Below are 18,802 nucleotides of genomic sequence, written 5' to 3'. Positions count from 1 at the left end.
TTTTTACGGCCGCACCTGCAGCGTACAGGAGTTCCCAGGCTAGGCGTTCAATCAGAGTTGCAGTCACTGGCCTACACCACAGCCACAGCAACACCAGATCCAAGCCACATCTGTGACCTACACCAGAGCTCACGGCAATGTCGGATCCTTAAACCCACTGAGCAAGGCCAGGGATTGGACCCACATCCTCATGGATACTAGTCAGGTTCATAACCCGCTGAGCCACCATGGGAACTCCCCAGTTCTAGGCACTTTAGAGTAGACAGATCTTTAATGATTAACAGGTTGAAGCCAGGGAAGGTTTTGAGCTGAGAAGCAGCATCCTCAGAGCCTTGGTTTAAGAAGAGAGTTACCTTGTGGCACAGCAGTTAAAGATTCAGGGTTGTTACTACAGTGTCTTGGATCACTGCTGTGGCGATGGTTCAATCCCTGTCTTTGGAATTCCAACATGCTGTGAGTGCAGCCCCCCCAAAAAAGAAGAAAATTAATTTGCCTGCAGTGAGTGGGGTGAGTCACAGCAGAGGAGGAGACCGGTTTTTATGTCTTTTCTCTCTCTCCAGTTGTCTCCCCATCTTCACAGGCTTCCGCACCTGACCACAACATCTCCCTCTCTCCCTTCCTTGAATCTCCCCTCCTTCCTTCAGTTTTCCTTCTCTGCACCCCCTTTCCACCCTCTCTCCTTTCAACCCCCCCCCTTTCCCTAGAACATCTGTAAGCAATCGGCTTGTGGGGGGGGTAGGGTTGAGAGCGCTTCCCAGCCAGCTGTGGGGGTGTGGCCAGCCGGGCAGGCGGGGTGTGAGGGTGTGGCCTCAAGGAAGGGCTGATCTCCAGGAGGTGAGAGCTTAGAGCTCCATCCCACCTTCCCCTCCCCCAGGCACTCAGCCCTCTACCCAAACCCCCAACTTCCCTTCTTCCCCGGTCCATTTCTACCATACCTCCCTCCTCTGTCCTTAAGACCTGAAGGCCCTGACCCCACAATTCTGTCATCTGGGACCCTCTAGCCAAAGCCAGATCAGAGCCTGGCAGAGAGGTGTCTGGTGCCCAGGCCCTGAGCTGCTGGACAGCTATAGGAAGGGATCTAAGCCAAAAGGTCAGGGAGCTCCTCCCCTTGGCTTCTCCCCGAGGGCTTTGAAGTCCAATCTAGGGTTGGAGCCAGAGGTGAGACGGGGTGGAGGCTCAAAGGGCATAGCTCATTCCAGCCTAGCTGCAGGTAAAATAGGAAGTCCAACATACTTGTATACATTAGACCCAAACATAAACCACTTGTAAACTGGTTATATTATATTATATTATATTATATTATATTATATTATATTATATTATATTAATATCTCAGCTCCATAAGCCACAACCTTGGAGTCCAGAGGTTGTTTAAAAATCTTTTAAGGCTGAGGAGTTCCCGTCGTGGCGCAGTGGTTAACGAATTCGACTAGGAACCATGAGGTTGCGGGTTCGGTCCCTGCCCTTGCTCAGTGGGTTAACGATCCGGCGTTGCTGTGAGCTGTGGTGTAGGTTGCAGACGCGGCTCGGATCCCGCGTTGCTGTGGCTCTGGTGTAGGCCGGTGGCTACAGCTCTGATTCAACCCCTAGCCTGGGAACCTCCATATGCCGCCGGAGCGGCCCAAAGAAATCGCAAAAAGACAAAAAAAAAAAAAAGAAAAAAAATCTTTTAAGGCTGAGTTCCTATTGTGGCTCAGTGGTAATGAACACGGCTAATATCCATGAGGACGTGGATTCGATCCCTGGCCTTGACCAGTGGGTTAAGGATCCTGCATTCCTGTGAGCTGTGGTGTAGTTCGCAGATTCCACTCAGATCCTGCACTGCTGTGGCTGTGGTGTAGGCCAGCAGTTACAGCTCCTATTAGACCCCTAGCCGGGGAAGCTCCATATGCCGCCCATGGAGGTACAGCCCTAAAAAGCAAAAAAAAAAAAAAAAGGATCCGGCATCGCTGGGTGCTGCAGTGTAGTTTACAGATACGGCTTGGATCCCAGGCTCGGATCCCACGTTGCTGTGGCTGTGGTATAGGGCAGCAGCTACAGTTCCGATTCGACTCCTAGCCTGGGAACTTCCATAGGCTGCAGGGGCAGCCTAAAAAGACCAAAAAAATATAAAATAAAATAAACCTTTTAAGGCTTGGTTCCCCCTCAAGCTATAAGTGTAGAAGATGGGGAGGGGGCGGTGCTCCCCTGGAACATTCCTCACCACCAGTCTCCTGAATCTCAGGCCCAGAGACACCTCATCTTTACCCTTAGGGCTGGCTGCTGGGAACACCTGGATCCCTTGCAGGGTTCACTGTACACCGCAGTGACCCCCTAATTCAGCACCCCAACAGGTTACATCTCCCTGAAGGAAAGGGCAAGGGGATGGACCTATTCTTAGCCCGGTACATGATCCCTGGAAAACAAATGTGCTCATTATGAGGTGACGATGGACAGAGAGGAATTTGCAGCCAAGGAAGGAGTGTGCCTGTTTGTTTGGGGGGTGGAGGGGTGAGACGTGCCAGAGGTCCGGCGCACTCACACTCTTTGGGAGGAGAAGCAAGAAGGGGGACTTGTCGGTCCTCAGCCCCAACCTGACACCGCAGCAAATTTATTGTTGTGTTAAGACAAATGGCTTACTTATGTTGTGTACAAACACACACACACACACACACACACACCCTGATTCCTAACTGATCAGAAATGCAGTCATCTCTATTGAGCCAGAAAGAGCTGAAGCTTATGAAACGGTATGTTTGCATTTTGGGTGCAATCTCTGGCCCTCTTGCCCTCCTCCCAACCCCTGCCAGTGCCCTAACTTCCTGTCTGGGATTGGTAATTCTTCCCAAGGGAGAGCCAGGAATGACAGGCAAATCGTGGGGGTGGGAGGGATCGCCTGGCTCATCCTCAACCTCTCACAGCCCCAGGCGGGTGTGCAGTGGGAATCCTGGTGCTCCAGGTCCCTCCCTGATGGGCTCCAGATGTGCGTACATCTGGGAAGGCCATCCCAGGAAACTGACACAGCTCCCGCCCACAGCTCCCACCCCGGATGCATCTCTCCTCCAGCTTCTAGGCCCTTGAGCCCAGAAGCCTCAGGCACTCCTTTCCTCCCCAGAGGTAGGTACAAACGGCAGCAAAGGAGAGAAAAGGGTTGGAAGGTAATGGGTGGAAGGTGGGTGCGCAAATAAAATGAGGCCAGTGTTTAGGACACCCCAGAGGATCTTATTTCCCTCACTTCCTAGCTGAGATTGTTACTTTTTGCTATCGAATTCTGCTCTCTCCCCAAAACGCTGGAAAATGGAATAGAAAAACTAAAGAGGTTTTGGGAAAGAAGACACTACCTTGGATGGGGGAAATTGCTTTCCATTAATCTGCTTGCTCTGGATGCCTGGGTCTTTTTTTTTTTTTTTTTAACCCCAGTGTTCCCTTATCCCTACCCTTCACCCGTAGTGCCTTTCGCCTAATCCCTGTCCCTCCCAAACCTAGTCCAGCCTGGAGAAACTCCCAGTTTGGTCCCTACAGAGACACTTGAGTCCAGTGTCAAGCCCTAGGTTCATAGCCCTGGAGCACCAGAGAACACAAGCATCTCCATCTCCCAGGACCGGTCTTGTCCCCAGGATGTCTAGCAAACATCCTTCATCCACCCCTCCTGTGGGCTGAGCAAAGTGGGGGTGGAAAAGGGAGGGGAGTCTGGGTTTATTTTAGGTTGGGACACAGGGGAGGGGTTTCTCCCTGGGTCAGACAGGGAGTGGGGGTGGTGGGCGGTGACTCAGAGATGATGGAGCCATCAGTTCCCCTAAGCAGAGACCTGAGTCAGGATGGTGACAGAGCCCAAGGTTTCCTATGGCCATTCCCTGTACTTTCCGACTCCTCTCTCAGACACTCACAGGTCACGGCTCCAGTGTTAGCAGGCTCCAGACCTAGACCCCTGGGATAGTCAGCCTTCTGCCTGATGTCCACAGACACCCCCCATGCCCCCACAGTTCCATAATCTGTATACCTGTCCCCCCTTCCTTCCCTCTGGGAGACCCAACTCCCACTCATCACCCCACTGCAGGGAAGGGGGGGCCCCCAGGAGCCACAAGCCAACAAGCTCCTCTGATCCCTTTAGCCAGTGAACTGGTCTCAATTTTGTTGGCATCACATCACATTGAGAACATGATATTTGTACCCTCCCAGAGTTAGTGAGAGAAGTCGCTCTGGCCAGAAGCCACCAGCCTGGAATCTCTGGCAGTCCCAGGTCTTTCCAGGCTTCGAGGGGTTGCTACCCGTCTCAGCCCATCTTCAGCCCTTCTGTGTGCACTATCACACACCCATCGGGAGGTTTTCTTTCAGGAAGACCCCACTCAGCCTATGCCGCCCAGCCAGGCTTCTTATGCCACAAAGCTCCGATCTATCCCCAAAATCAAGACAGAAATCAGGACATCCAGCCTCAGTGCTCTCAGAATTTCCAGGCATTTGAGACTCTAGAAGAAGCAACTGAGTCTTGCTCTCCTCAGAGAAATCACATATGGCACGTTCACACACACAGACACACACAGGAAAACTTCCATCCAGTTCCAGAGGATTAATGAATTGTGTACCCAATCTTCCCCAATCCCACTCTAGGAACAATGGTCCTATATTAAAGATCCCTGCTCCAGGAGTTCCCTGGTGACTCAATGGGTTAAGGATCTAGTGCTGTCCCTGCTGTGGCACGGTTCAATCCCTGGCCCAGGAGCATGCAGCAGGCACAACCAAATTAAAAAAAAAATTCATCTAGAATCTTCCCCCATTTAGGGGACTACACTAATAGTGCAATGGGAAAAGCAAGGACTTTGGGATCAGTCAGGATGAAATCTGGATTCTACCTCTCTGCCCCTTTCTTTCTGTTGACCTTGGCTTAGTCACTTCCCTCTCTGGGCCTCAGTTTCCTAATAATAAAATGAGGATCATAATTCCTCCAGTGCTGGATAGTTCGGAAGATGAAATGAGATAAAGGCAAGATAAAGAGCAAGCCCAGGGCCAGGCACATAGCATAGGCTAAATGAACTCTTATTACTCTTCCTCCCCCTCCTCCACCCTATTGAAACTCAGCCTGGCTCCTGGTTTGAAAACTTGCCCCTCTACCCTGAACTCCTCTGCAGAAATTCAGTCTCCGGCTTCTAAGCTCCAGCCTTCAGGGCAGGCAGGCTGGTGACAGCAGGAGTCTGGTGAGTGTCCTGCCCTTGCCCTTCACCCCTAATGCCCCTCGGTCAAGCAGGCCATAATTAATAACAATCAGTCATCACAGCAAATCATTCGTACTGGACAATGAAGGGACAGAGGCTACCTGAGAGGTCAGATCTGAGAGAGAAAGCAGAGACACTTGGAGTCACACAAGCTGTCCCGAAAGCGGCTGAGAGACACACAGAGAAAAAGCTGACAAGAGACAGAGCCTTTAGAGGGCAGTGGGCCAAGAGGAGAGGGCGCTGGGTTTAGGTTCTAGCTCATCACGAACTGGCCAGCCACATGACCTTGGACAAGTGTCTTCCTCTCTCTACACCCATTTCCTCTTCTGAAGGGGAGGCCTGGACTGATGACCCCTAGGAACCCCATCCTGGCTGATCTTTCTAAGCCAGCTTCCAGACCAGAAGAGCTGTGCCAGGAAGGAACCCCAAGTGCAGGCCTGACCCAGAGCAGAGAAAGGACGGGCCAGGCAAAGGCAGGCATAGAGTGAGGGAAGGCAGGAGGTGTTGGGGCCACTGGGAGAGGACTTATAAGGGCAGAGAGAGCCAAGAGAGGAGGGATATTGGGGAGAGTAGAGAAGCCAGCCAGAGAATGACTAAGGGGCTCCCGGTGTAAACAGGAGCAGGGAATGGACAGGGAGGGGGCCTGTTTGGCTTGGCCAAGGCTGGGATGGGGGGGGTGGAGTGGGGAGGAGGACTGGGGCAGGACGCTATGTCCCCTGTCCCTCACCAAGGCTCCTGGGAGGAGCTGAGTCACACCTCCCTCCCAGTACCCCTCCCCGCCCCCAGCCCAAGCTCCCAAGTCCTGGGAAAATCTAAAGAGCCTACGCCTGGGCTGAAAAAGGAGAGTTGGGTTCACATACACATGCTCTCCTAGGTTATAAAGAAGTCAAGCTCCAGCCTCTCTCCTCGCAGAGGGGGTCTCAGCCCTTGGCTTGAGTAGTTTTCACCTAGAAGTCACCTTGACTGGCAGGGCCGTACTTACGATCCTGACCCAGAGATTCTTTGAGCTCCTCGCCTAAGTAAAGGTCAGGACCTGCAGATGTGAGAGTGGGATGGGAGCCAGCATCACCCCACAATCTGACTAGCTGGCCTCTCTCTGGGGCTGCAGCTGGCTCTGGAGAGGGGCTTTTAAAAAAACAGCTGGGTGATTTGGGACAGGAAGTAGAATAGCAGAATGAGGAGACTCGTGGTGAAGGAAAAAGCATGGATTCTGGATACTTTGAGTTCCCCCAGCCAGAGTGGGATGGGGGACTGGGAAAGAGAAGGGGCAGGGTTGGATCTGAGGGATTGTTATTCTGGAAGGGGAGGAGTCCTGGAGGAAGGAGGCAGGAAAAGGGCTGGAAAGGAGCAGAGGTTAGGAGAGAATCTAGGCCCCTTGGTCCCCCTCCCCCAGACTAAGATAAAGACCAGAATCCTGAAAGGTGATCTCATCACGCAGAGCCAGAGCTGGGGGAAGGGCTGGGCAGGGGTCACTGCCTTCTCTTGCTAGAATCCCTTCCTCTACCTCCACAGGGAATCGAGGGGGAATGGGGTCCTGGGTTCCAGCTCCCAGAGCCTATAGACAATATAAACTAAAAGTTGGGCCCTTCTGCAAGACACCACCCCATCCCACTCCACCCCTTGTCACAATTCTCCAGCTTTGTAGGAATCAGGCCAGTTTGATCAAGAAGACAGACACTGAGAGGCCAAAGCAACCCCCTGCCTGCCACTACGAGGTTCTTGGTCAGCTCCAAGATTGACCCGATCTGATCAACTCCAGATTCTAGATAAGGACTCAGCAGAAGTTCCATATCCTACAACCAAAAAGGGGGAGGCCTGGACCAGCATCCTCCTGGTGAGTAACCCCAAACTCCTGGGTTTTCAATTCTAACAGCTGGGGGAGAGGGGAGTGGGGAGTGGAACTCGGGGAACCAGGGTAGGTCCCGCATCAGCCCAGGCTGACTGGGAGCACTCTGCACCTCAACTCTTAGTCCGAAACCCGGCTGGCTGGAACCCAGGCACCCCGTGGCCCCGGAAGGCAAGGGGGAATCCCAGTTGGCCAGATGCCAGAAGTGTCTGTCTCTTTAGACACCGAAGTCTCCTCCCTGAATTAGTGAGGGAGACCCCACACACATGTACACACTCCCTCCGCCCTCCAGAGGTGATTCCTTTCCTCATTAGGAAATTCTCCGCTCCCTTTTTCCGACTCCTTTTCCGAGCGTTTACGTTGTACATCTGGAAAGGAGGCGGGAGGAAGGAGGGGGGAGCGGGGAGAAGGAGGGGGGAAGAGCCCAAACCCGCCCAGTCTGACCCAGTGCAGACAACCGGCCTCCAGCTGGGGCTGGGGCGAGGGAAGTGGAGAGGTGCGGCCCCCCCACGCCCCTTCGGGGTGGGGGGCGCGGGCTCAGCGTTCCAGGGACCACGGGAATTCTCTCCCTCTCGCCCTCCCGGCAGGCGGGGGAAGGGCTCAGCCGGGAGTTTGGCAAACTCCTCCCCGCGTTGAGTCATTCGCCTCTGGGAGGTTTAGGAAGCGGCTCCGGGTCGGTGGCCCCAGGACAGGGAAGAGCGGGCGCTATGGGGAGCCGGACGCCAGGGTCCCCTCTCCAGGCTGTGCAGCTGCGCTGGGGCCCCCGGCGCCGATCGCGTCTGCTGCCGCTGCTGCCGCCGCCTCTGCTGCTGCTGCTGCTGCTGCCGCCGCCACTCAGGGTCGGGGGCTTCAACTTAGACGCGGAGGCCCCAGCAGTGCTCTCTGGGCCCCCGGGCTCCTTCTTCGGCTTCTCGGTGGAGTTTTACCGGCCGGGGACAGACGGGTGAGTTGAGGAGGGTTGGCGGCAGGATGGCGGGGGCCGGAGGTGGGGGGGCGCCTGGAGACTGGGGGCGCGGCTGGAGTCTGGAGGGGACCGAGGCTAGAGTTTGGGAGGCGGAGTTTGGAAGGACTAGAGCTGGAGTTGGGGGCCCGCGCTGGAGTTGGGGGCCCGCGCTGGAGTTGGGAAGGGACAGTGGCCGGCATGGAGGGGAGCCAGGAGTTTGAGAGCGATTAGCGGGGAGACACGTGTAGGGTGGGGAGAGGACACGAAGCTGGAAGCTGGAGAAGTCTAGGCACGGGTCTGGGGCCAAGAGAGAAGAGGGCGCGTGAATGGAGAGCAGAGGGTCTCTGGCTGAGATCCCTGAGCTGACGGGGACCGGAGGTGGATGGGGACGGAGAAGGGGCGCAGGGGCCAAGAAGGGCTTTTTGAAGCGCTGGAGAACCCCAGGAGGAACGGGGAGCGAACGGATCGAAGTAGAATGGGCTGTGTATTTATTGGAAGAAGGGAGTCGGAGACTCGGGGGGGGGGGGTCCGGAGGTTAAATGGGGGCTGGCCCATCCTCCCCTCCCCCCTTCAACTCTGACCGGGAAAGACCCGGGAGGGGGACGGCGGCTCCCTCCACTTTCTCCTCGGTCTCCTACTCCGCCCTCCACCCCCCATCTCCATTCAGACGAGAGGATCTGGGAAGCTGGGGAGAGTCCCGGGACCCTGGTACTGGGGGGCTGGGGGCTGGCTCAGCCAAGGGGCGGGTGCTCGGATGTGTCGGGAGGGGTGTGTGTGCGCGCGTGGAGGGGGGTGGGTGGTTTCCCTCTAGCTCTTGGAAGGAAGGGAAAAGCTGATTTCCTGTATCCTGTCGGCTGGAGCTGAACTGAGACCGGGACTTCTGGGGCTGGGGTCGGAAGCTGGGGAGACGCAAGTTCGTAGGGCCTAAGAGAATCAGAATACAGGACGTCAGAGCCCCGGGGGTCTCGAAGGAGAATCCTCATTCCCAGCTCAGCAGGGTGACAAGCAGACCGGACCCCGAGTGCCAGGAAAATGGGGAGCCCACAGACTTGGGGAAATGAGCCAGGCAACCGGAGAACAAGGGTGTTTTTTAAATATGGGGAGGGGGAGTAAGAGGGAAAGGAAGCTGCCCCTGGGCTGGGATCAGGACTCCCAGGTGCCTGATGCAGGACCCATAACTGGAGGCTCTTCCCCCTCCTCTCTGGGCTCTGAGCTCCCCACTGGTCCCCACCCCCCCCAACCCCTCGTACCGGATTTGATAGGACCGCTCTCTGAGGGGAGCTGTTTTTACACATGATAAAGCTGCCAGATCTCCACTCATTTCCTTTCACTTTTGGAGAAAAGGGGTTAATCTAGGTAATTCAACTGGGGAGAGGGGGGCGAATTTCTCCTTTGTCTGAAGGACTTAAGGATGGGAAAAAAGAAAGATAGTTAGGTCCCAGCTGTTGGTTCTGGGCTAGTCAAGGTCCCCACCCAACCCCCACCCCACCCCCTCTGGCCTCTTGCCCAAACCCCATTGCATCACCCTGTCCTGGAGCCTCTGCCAGGCCTGGCCTCCCCCAGGCCCCCTCAAACTGCTTACCACAACCCTAATGGAGTCGAGAAGACCTGAGGAAGGGGAGGGTATCTTCCCCCACATCAGGATATCCAGTTATCTGGCTCTTAAAACTTCCTCTTACCCCACCCCAACCGCCACCTAACACGAGTGTCATCTCCCTTTTCAAACACTCCTCAAAAACATCTGGACTTCCACACACACCCGGTTCCCTAGGTGTCTCTCTGGCCCCTGGCCTGATCCTAGGGTCCCCAAAGCCCTTTTCTAAAACGGCCCAGCATTCTCATCCCCTCCCCCTCCCCCTCCCCCTCTGCTTATCTCTCTGTCCCTAGAGAACCCAGGTGTCCAGCGTGCACACCTCCCCCTCTCATTTTCTCTTTACAATGCACTCTTAGAGTAGGGCTCGGAACATTCCACCTCCCCAGTGACCTCCCTTCCACCACAGCTGGGCTTTCAACCCCCTCCTCCCTGCAGGGGACAAACATAGCCACACACCTGGGGCCATGGCTAGAGAGGGGAGGCCTTGGTGGTCAGGGCCCCCTGCTTCACCTCTCAAGGTGGAAACCGAAACAGCCTCAGAGGCAGGATAAGCACACGAGAGGTTTCACAGTAGGAAAGGGCCAGGTTTGCAGTCAGGCAGAGCTGGGTGTGCATCCACCATTCCCTTGTTCTTTGTGTGACCTGGGGTGAGCTCCTCAATACTTAAATCTTGGCACCTGGACTTCTCAGAAGAATCATCAGACACTGGTCTGAGAACGAAATGAAATATGTGTATAAAAGGTGCCTGGTCCCTCGAAAGTGATCAGTACGTGGGAGGCATGATTTTTATAAGGTCGCTCTTTTCCTTTCTGGTTCTCCCCTCCTCGGACACCACCTAGGGTTTGGTTTGGTTTGGCCACGTCCACGGCATGTGGAAGTTCCCGGGGCCAGAAATCGAACCCATGCCACAGCAGCGACCCAGGTTGCTGAAGTGACAGTGCTGGCTCCTTAACCTGCCACACCCACCACAAGAGAACTCCACCACCTAGTTCTTTGTCTAAGTTTTTTCCCCATTTCTTGTTTGCTTATAAAATGTGCTTATAGCAATGACAGTAGTAAGAGTCCCTCCCATTCCTTAGCACTTTCCTAGCACTTTTTTCTGTGGGATCATGACCAAACTCCTTACGTTAGGCAGACAGAGCGTATTGCTTTGCCCAAGACATGAGCTTGAAAGGTGCCCCAGCCTTAGCCCAGCTCCTTGGTCCCTTGTGGTACTGCCACAAGTGGAGGCAACGCTTCCTTTCCGGCCAGCCGGGCATTTCCCTAGAGAGCAGTGTCTCCTGTGGCCTGGCCCCTGGCAGCTGTAGGACCTGTAGGAGCTGAGTCCCACCCACTTGCTACTCTCCACCCCCCCAGCTTGTCAGGCCAACAGAGTCAAACAGTAACCATGTATTGAACAGGAACTTGGTTAATCAGAAGCCTGGCTGAGGAGATAGCAGAGGGGAGACGAAGGGACAAATTGGCAACAGGGCAGACCCAGAACACTAGCCCAGGTATCAGGATTCCTGGCTTCTGGTGCTTATGTTGGAAAGGCTTCTGAGTGACCCTGGCCATGTTACTTAACTTCTCTGGATTTAGTTTCCCCATCTGGATAACGAGGACGTGGGATTAGGTCAGCAGTATTTTTATTTTTTTATTATAGTTAATTTACAATGTTGTGTCAATATCTGCTGTAGTGGCTTTTTTTTTTTTTCCTGCTTTTCAGGGCCACACCAGTGGCATATGGAAGTTTCCAGGCTAGGGATGGAATCGGAGCTGTAGCTGCCAGCCTACACCACAGCCTCCGAAACTCGGGATCCCAGCCATCTGCGACCTACACCACAGCTCATGGCATATTTATTTATTTGCCTTTCAAAATTCAAATGCTGTCTTGCCAGGGCATTCTATTTAAAACAGAAAAGAGCTTGTTCTAAAAGAAGATGGGGAGGAGTGTCAGGACCCAACTGGCCTCCTGTTTCTCCTTATGGCAGCCCTGAGGCATCGACAAGAAAGCCTTCCAACCAGTGGGTGAACTCCATGGTACCTTCCAGCTGAGGCAGCCTGGGTCTCCAAGAACCACCTCTAGAATTTCAGGGTTCTGAGGCTTCAGAACAAATTATGGCAATTATTTCTTCCCTTGGTTTCTATCTTTTGGAAGCCTTTATCTGCAAAACTGCCTTTAGGAAGGAATAATTAATTCCTTTTTCCTGTTTTCTTTCTTTCTTTTTTTTTAATCAACTAGAAATTAGAACAAGAAGACATCTGTAGCTGCCAATCAGAGCTTCTGACCAATATGAGATAACCAGGTTCCCCACATGAGTTGATCTAATTCCAGCCCAAAGCAAATACACTGGAAGTTTTAATTAGCCTGGGCTGCCTTATCAGGTATATGCATGCTTTCCGTTAGGCTTTCCGAAATATTGAGAATAGTTCAAGCACGCTCCATTGTTACCGTCTTGGATCCCTAGTAGGGCCCAGCTGCTACAGCATCTGGGAAGCAGGAACTAGGAGGGGGAGAAGAAGGATAAGCTGGGAGATGTGTCTTCCCCGACACCGGGCTCCTTGTTTGGCATGTGAGGGAGGGTAGTATTTATTGGACTGACGTGGGGGAGCTGGGAAGGAAGGGCCACTGCACCCTCATGAACAAGCCATGGGTGGCGCAGGGCAGGTCTGGGTCTGGATCTGTGTTCCTCATCTGCGCGCCAGATCCCCTGAACCTTCCCACAGCCCCAGCATGTGCCCCCAGCCCACGAGCTTGTGGGCTTTATAAGCCTTGTAAGGCCCCTCTCTCAACTTCCCACCCTACGGAACTCCAAGCTTCTCCCTCAGGCCACCCCAGGAGCACTCAGGCTCAGCTGCTCCCCAAGAGCAGGGAGTGGTGTGAAAATTGGGGGTGGGAGCAGGATCTCTTAGCAGCCTATGCTCTCCTGGAAGAATATCGGGGCTCTGGAAGACTTTGAGATAACCTGTTCAACCTCTTTACCTAGGTGAAGAGTGAAACAGTATTCCCAAGTCCACACTGAGCTAAGACCTAAGCTAGAATTCCTTCTCTTTTTATTTTTAATTTTGAATTTTATTTTTGGCCGCACCTTCATACAGAAGTTCCCAGGCCAGGGACTGAACCCTCACCACAGCAATGATAATGCCAGGGACTGAACCCTCACCACAGCAATGATAATGCCAGGTCCTTAACCCACTAAGCCACCAGGGAACTCCCTGACCCATAATTCCTGTACCGTAACTGTTTTCTGGGGCAGACCCTGCTACCACTGGGTTGCACCCCTCTCTCCTGCCCTAACCCTGGACCAATGCAATCTCTCCCCACCACCAACCTCACCTACTAGGCCTGGCAGCTGACCAGGTCACTGTGCCTTGAGTAACTAGCTCCCATCCCCCAGCTGAATATACTGCCTGAGTGAGAGGGGTGGGGCCCAGCAGGCGGGTGGGAGACAAATGGCGAAGTGAGAGGTTGGAAATAGCCAGGAAGCCACAGGCAGTAAACATTTCCTGTCCCCAGGGTAACCAAGGCTGGCACCCCAACCCCCATCACTCCAGGAGCTCTCACTCCAGCCGCTTCTCCTGCTCCTCTGGAGCCTGCCTTCTCTCTCCATCCTCATCCTCTGGCCCTGCTAGACTGCCCTCACTCCCGGCTTCAGTCCCTTGCAGATGCTTCCTCTGGTGCTCCCATTCCCAGGCCTCTCAGGCCCCACCCCTCTCACCCCTCTCACCCCTCTCCTACCCAATGCATCTGTTGTTGTCACCCATCCTGTCTCCTGTCCTGTCCCCCTGTCACACACACACACTCGCTTTTGTGACCTCTGCCGTCACCCCGACTTGGGCACTCCTGGTTGGTTGATGAAGGGACCCACGGATCGGGGAAGGGGTAAGTGCCGGGAGCACTGGAATCTGAAAAGGGCCAGAAGCCAACAGAGATAGAGATGCCCAAGATCTAAGCTCAACAGAGAGGCCCTTGAAACCAAAACCAAGAGAGCAAGCAGTCATAGGGCCAGAGGGACAGAGGGAGAGGCAGTGCCAGAGGTAGACATGGAGGAGAGCGGAGGCCAAGGCTGGCAGGGACACTGGTCCAGTTGCCTGGCTGCCAGATGCAGTCCTCATGGGAGACTCTGGAGGAGAAAGTCCGGAGGGTTGACAGCTGCGCAGAGAGCTGGGGACCCAAGAGTGATGGAAGCAGAGCCAAAGGCAGGGAAATCGCCCAGGACCTTAGCTCGGACCACCCCATTACATCGCCCCCACCCCACCCCAGCAAAGGCAACCTTCTCCTGATTATCTCAGGAGGAACAAAGGCACGGTGTCCAGAACTAAAACCCCAGTTCAGACTCCTTGGGATGGTGGATGGGAAAGGCGTTCAGAGGCTAAGACAGAGACCCAGCCAGGATGGGGAGGTCCCACCAGAGCCCCGGATGAGGGCAGGCCCAGGCCCAGAGGAACAATCTGTTTTCACCATCCTCCAGCTCCTGTCTCCACTTCTCCTGCTTGATTTCCAAGACTCACATTTTCCTCCTACACACCCCAGGGCTGGGCAGCTGGGCAGCTGGACGCCAGAGTCTTGTCCAGAGAAGGGCTTTGGCTTGGGAGGAGAGGGTCCAGACTAGGTAAGAGGACCCTGGGTTTCTAGAAGCTGTGCCTCCAGTCTTGGCAGGTCCCTAAGGGAAATGGAGAAGCTGGGGTCTAGGCCCTCTGGTCCCCACCTTTTCCCAGAACTGATTCTGCCTCCTCCTTCTCATAACGGGGAAGGTGGGAGAGGCGAGAGTCGGGGAAGAGGGGAGGGGCTATGTTAGTGACAGCGGCACATGGGGACCGCCTGACTCCAGCCTGTGCCTCTGGCATGTGTGGCATCTTCTGAGATATAAATACAAACCGGGGGGCATCTACCCCACCCCCCAGCCAGCCCCTGGCCCAGGGGCCTGGGTCCTTCCTGCCTGGGAAGATGAGGAAAGCTAGGAGCCCCCCCCCCCGCGCGCCACCCCGTGAACCGCCTCTCGGTTCCCCTCCGCAGGGTCAGCGTGCTGGTGGGAGCACCCAAGGCTAACACTAGCCAGCCGGGAGTGCTGCAGGGCGGTGCGGTCTACCTCTGTCCCTGGGCCACCAGCCCAGCACCATGCACCCCCATTGAGTTCGACAGCAAAGGTAACCCCCTCCGCAGGTCGGTGAGGTTCAGGGCGGGACGAAGGGGTGGGACTGCGGCGGAGGGCGGGGCCTGGGCAGGGTTTGGAGCGAGAGGCGGAGCCCAAGCGGTTCCAGGGCCTCGCGCTCCGGGACTCTGGGACTCTAGCTCCGAGCGAGCAGGAGCAGCGGTGCAGCGGCTCCCCGTGGCACTCACACCCGGTTCCCAGTCCAGCCCAGCCCAAGGAGGGCGGGCATGATTCAGAAACATGTGGCTCTCATTTTCCCTGAATCACCCACAACGCAGGGAAGCCAGGGCAGCAACACAAAGACAAGGAGAGTCTCAGAGACTCTTCTATTCATTTAACGAAGCCCTGACTAAGTGATAATGCATGCCAGGCTCTGCTGGTGCTGCAGGGGATTGAAACATGATGAAGCCACCGCCCTCAAGGAGCTTAAGGTCTGGAGTAGATGCAGAGATGGATGGGAGGAAGATGGGCGAGAAATAAACAATAATAATAGCTAACACTTCAAGAGCACTTGCTATGTACTGGGCAAACGCTGTAAACACTTTGCATACATTAAGGCACTTCATCCTTTCAACGGAGGCCTGAGCTATTATTATCCCCATTGTATAGGTGAAGAAACAGAGGTTAAGTAGTGTGTCTAAGATCTCACACCTAGTAAATGGTGGAACGAGGACATGAACTTGAGCAGACTGGCTCCAGAGATAAACTAGGGTGAGGGCACCAAAAAAAGTGAGCCTCAAAAGATGGAGACCATGGGGGGTGGGAGGGCAGTGTCAGCTTGTTCAAGGGACTGAATTTTTTAAAAAACCTGAAAGGCAGATGAGAAGCAGAGGAATAGAAAAGGCTGTCCTAGAGAGGGCTTGGGAGGAGAAAGACAGCCAGACAGACAGATGTACACAGAGAGAGAGACATGGGAGGCAGAGATCCAGAGACAGGAGAAGGGTCAAGGACATAGAACAGGTGCTGCTAAAGAGACAGACCCAGGTACAGACAGGGAAGTACAGCCAGAGGGTTGCCCTCTGGGGAAATATCCATTCTTCCCCATCTCACCACCAGCATCTTTGTGCCCATCCTTGTGCCAGCCAGGTGAGGAGGCAGGCATACCGGGGGAAAGCAACTCTAGAAACCCCAGGTTCTGCGTGTGCATATATGCACATGGGCATGTATGCATGTGTGCAGGCGAGGGTGAGTCAGGCTACACCAAGCCAGTGCTTAAAGACCCTTCCCTCCTATGAGTCGTGGGTTCAGGGCTTGCAAGTTCTTGGGCGTCCCTGGGCTGAGGGCAGGGGCTTCTCCAGGGCTCCGCTGCCCATGGCTGGCGTGACTCCCCTTCTCACTCCCCCAAGGCTCTCGGATCCTGGAGTCCTCGCCATCCAGCCTAGAGGGAGATGAGCCCGTGGAATACAAGTCCTTGCAGTGGTTTGGAGCGACGGTTAGAGCCCATGGCTCCTCCATCTTGGTGAGGGCCCAGCAGGCTCAGGGGCGTAGTGGGCTCAGAGGGACAGTGGTTGATGATAGGGGAGCACGGTGGGGGGGTGGAGGGAGGGAGGAGAGGCCCAGTTGAACTAAACCTGGAGCCCCCTCCTCCTGTGCCCTCCCAGGCCTGTGCTCCCCTCTACAGTTGGCGCACCGAGAAGGAGCCGCTGAATGATCCCGTGGGCACCTGCTACCTCTCCACAGACAACTTCACCCGGATTCTGGAATATGCACCCTGCCGCTCAGGTAGGACAAGAGAGGGCCGGTGCCCCTCCCCTGTCTCCTCTGTGAGTCCCCACAGCTCTGCCCCCATTAGCCTTGATGCTCACTGTCTGGTCCAGGGAGGTCCTTTTTTGGTCCCCTCTCCCACCTCCTCCCCAAGCTCCCTGTCCTTTGCTGCCTGACCCATCTGAGCTCCTTCCACCACCTTCTCCCCTCGCAGATTTCAGCTCGGCGGCAGGACAGGGCTACTGCCAAGGGGGCTTCAGTGCCGAGTTCACCAAGGTGAGAGGGTGATCTGGGAGGAAAGGGGCTGTGGGTGGTGGACACGTGGGGAATCAGGGCCAGATGTGAACTCACCTTCCCCCCCCACAGACCGGGCGTGTGGTCCTGGGTGGACCGGGAAGCTATTTCTGGCAAGGTGAGACTGCCCATCACTATCCTTTTGTCCTCCTTGCCCAGCCTCTCATCCCTCTCCCAGCTAGAGGTCACCATCCCTCCCTCCTCCGGCCCCGCCCCAGCTCTTCTGTCCCTTTCCTGAGACTAACCCATCCTCTCCCACCATCCTCCACGAGCTTCCTTCCTTGAACCAGACTTCGGAAGTCCTACCCAGTCAGCCCCCAGGGTCCCCCTTCCTGCTACCTCTTCCTCCGGCCATCCCCTCCTCATCTCCTTCCCCAGGCCAGATCCTGTCGGCCACCCAGGAGCAGATTTCAGAATCCTATTATCCCGAGTACCTGATCAACCCGGTTCAGGGGCAGCTGCAGACTCGCCAGGCTAGTTCCATTTACGATGACAGCTACCTGGGTGAGCTACCAGGGCTTGGGAGCTATAGGGGGAGAACTTCTGGGGCCCTGTCATCGCTCGCCCCTCGCTTCCCTTCTCCTACTGCCCCCTGCCCTCTATGCCAATGAAGGCCCAGTAGGGGTGGGGAAGGGATTGAGGATGGTCCAGGGAAGACGGGTCCCCAAAACAGGAATACTAATATCTGCCCACCCTGTCCCCTAGGATACTCTGTGGCTGTGGGTGAATTCAGTGGCGATGACACAGAAGGTGAGTGTGTCCTCAGGCTGGGGCCAAGGCTGGTTGGAGACCTGGGACCGAGGGCCATGGGAACTGAAACTGTTTGGCAAGCTCCCCTTCCCTGCCCTTAGTCTATAACTTTCTCTTCCCTTTGCAGACTTCGTTGCTGGCGTGCCCAAAGGGAACCTCACCTACGGTTATGTAAGGCCCAGCCCAACCCTTCCGCCTCCCCTCCGTTCCCCTCCCCAGGCTGATCACACGAAACCATGCATGACAGTTGCAGGGGGTGTACAAGATCAGGGAGTTCCTTGGTGGCCTCAGCTTTGTCACTACTGTGGCTCAGGTGTGGCAAAAAAAAAAGTGGCTCATAGGAGTTCCTATCGCAGCACCGCGGAAACGAATCTGACTAGGAACCATGAGGCTGTGGGTTCAATCTCTGGCCTCGCTTAGTGGGTTAAGGATCTGGCATTGCTGTGAGCTGTGGTGCGGGTCACAGACACAGCTCGGATCTGGCGTAGCTGTGGCTGTGGTGTAGGCCGGCAGCTGTAGCTCCAATTCAACCCCTACCCTGGGAACCTCCATTTGGCGAGGGGGCAGCCTTACAAAGCAAACAAACAAACAAACAAAACACAAGTGGGTCAGAACACCAGCTCTTGGGTCAGACCAGTGTTCAAGTTCTGACATTTACTCTGGATGAATCAGTCTGTTATTCATTCCTACCCCCCTACATCCCATAAGAACCTGGAGTCTGCATAACCTCTCTGAGCCTCATCCGTCTCTATATAATGGGATAATAATAGCTCTGACCTCACAAGGCTCTTGTAAGGATGAAGTGAGATAAAGCACGTGAAGGTACTTCATGAACTGTTAGGCAGTGTACAACTGTAGTTGTTATAATTAGACCATGACAAGTGCTTTCAAAAGGACATAGATAAGAATGTCATTCAATTACCAACATTTATTAAGGCAAGGTAAGAGATAAGAAAATGAATAAGACATCATACCCTGTCTCATAAGGTGCTTCTAATCAAGCGTGGAAGATAAGACATCCATGAGATTGTAATCTAACATGCAGCCCCTATTCACGAGCCCCTCAGCACATCAGGTCCTGTCCACTCATGATTTCTCTTCCTCACAACAAGCTTATCGGGATAGATATTACCGTTCACGTTTTACACATGACAAAGCTATGGCTCTAAGAGACCAAGTAAATTAAGATCACCCAGTTAGTAAGTGGCTGGATAGAGATTTAAAACCAGACCTGGGAGTTCCCTGGTGGCTTAGCAGGTTAAGGATCCGGCATTGTCTGGGGCTGTGGGTTTGACCCCTGTCTTGGGAATTTCCGCATGCTGCCCCTGTGGCCATTTGTTTTTGCTTTTG

The 18,802-nt window shown here is 54.7% G+C and overlaps 1 protein-coding gene across 7 annotated transcripts in view; it reads left to right on the top strand.

Moving 5' to 3' along the window:
• The first annotated feature begins 3,026 nt into the window (after positions 1-3,026).
• The window catches only part of ITGA5 (integrin subunit alpha 5), a 27,630-nt gene continuing 11,854 nt past the window's right edge, over positions 3,027-18,802 (top strand). Inside the window, exons 1-11 of one of the 7 annotated variants that reach the window (XM_084955803.1) lie at positions 6,482-6,542; positions 6,949-7,023; positions 11,794-11,936; positions 14,569-14,699; positions 16,051-16,163; positions 16,306-16,426; positions 16,623-16,684; positions 16,775-16,820; positions 17,081-17,206; positions 17,408-17,452; positions 17,580-17,623. Coding sequence is in view for 1 of the 7 variants with exons in the window: in XM_001925252.8 (XP_001925287.3) it covers positions 7,743-7,978; positions 14,569-14,699; positions 16,051-16,163; positions 16,306-16,426; positions 16,623-16,684; positions 16,775-16,820; positions 17,081-17,206; positions 17,408-17,452; positions 17,580-17,623 (924 nt within the window). In the remaining 6 variants the exon portion in view is untranslated. Of the gene's footprint in view, positions 3,097-6,481; positions 6,611-6,844; positions 7,024-7,471; positions 7,979-11,793; positions 11,937-14,568; positions 14,700-16,050; positions 16,164-16,305; positions 16,427-16,622; positions 16,685-16,774; positions 16,821-17,080; positions 17,207-17,407; positions 17,453-17,579; positions 17,624-18,802 lie in introns of those variants that run through there. The other 6 variants (XM_084955807.1, XM_084955805.1, XM_084955806.1 and 3 more) reach the window with 6 other exon arrangements.

The sequence above is a fragment of the Sus scrofa genome, chromosome 5 (assembly GCF_054392235.1).
Source record: "Sus scrofa isolate SSC_HxYL_T2T_F1_AM1 chromosome 5, Sscrofa_HxYL_maternal_Yorkshire_Landrace_v2.0, whole genome shotgun sequence".
NCBI lineage: Eukaryota > Metazoa > Chordata > Mammalia > Artiodactyla > Suidae > Sus > Sus scrofa.
This window is presented reverse-complemented; position numbering and strand designations above follow the sequence as displayed.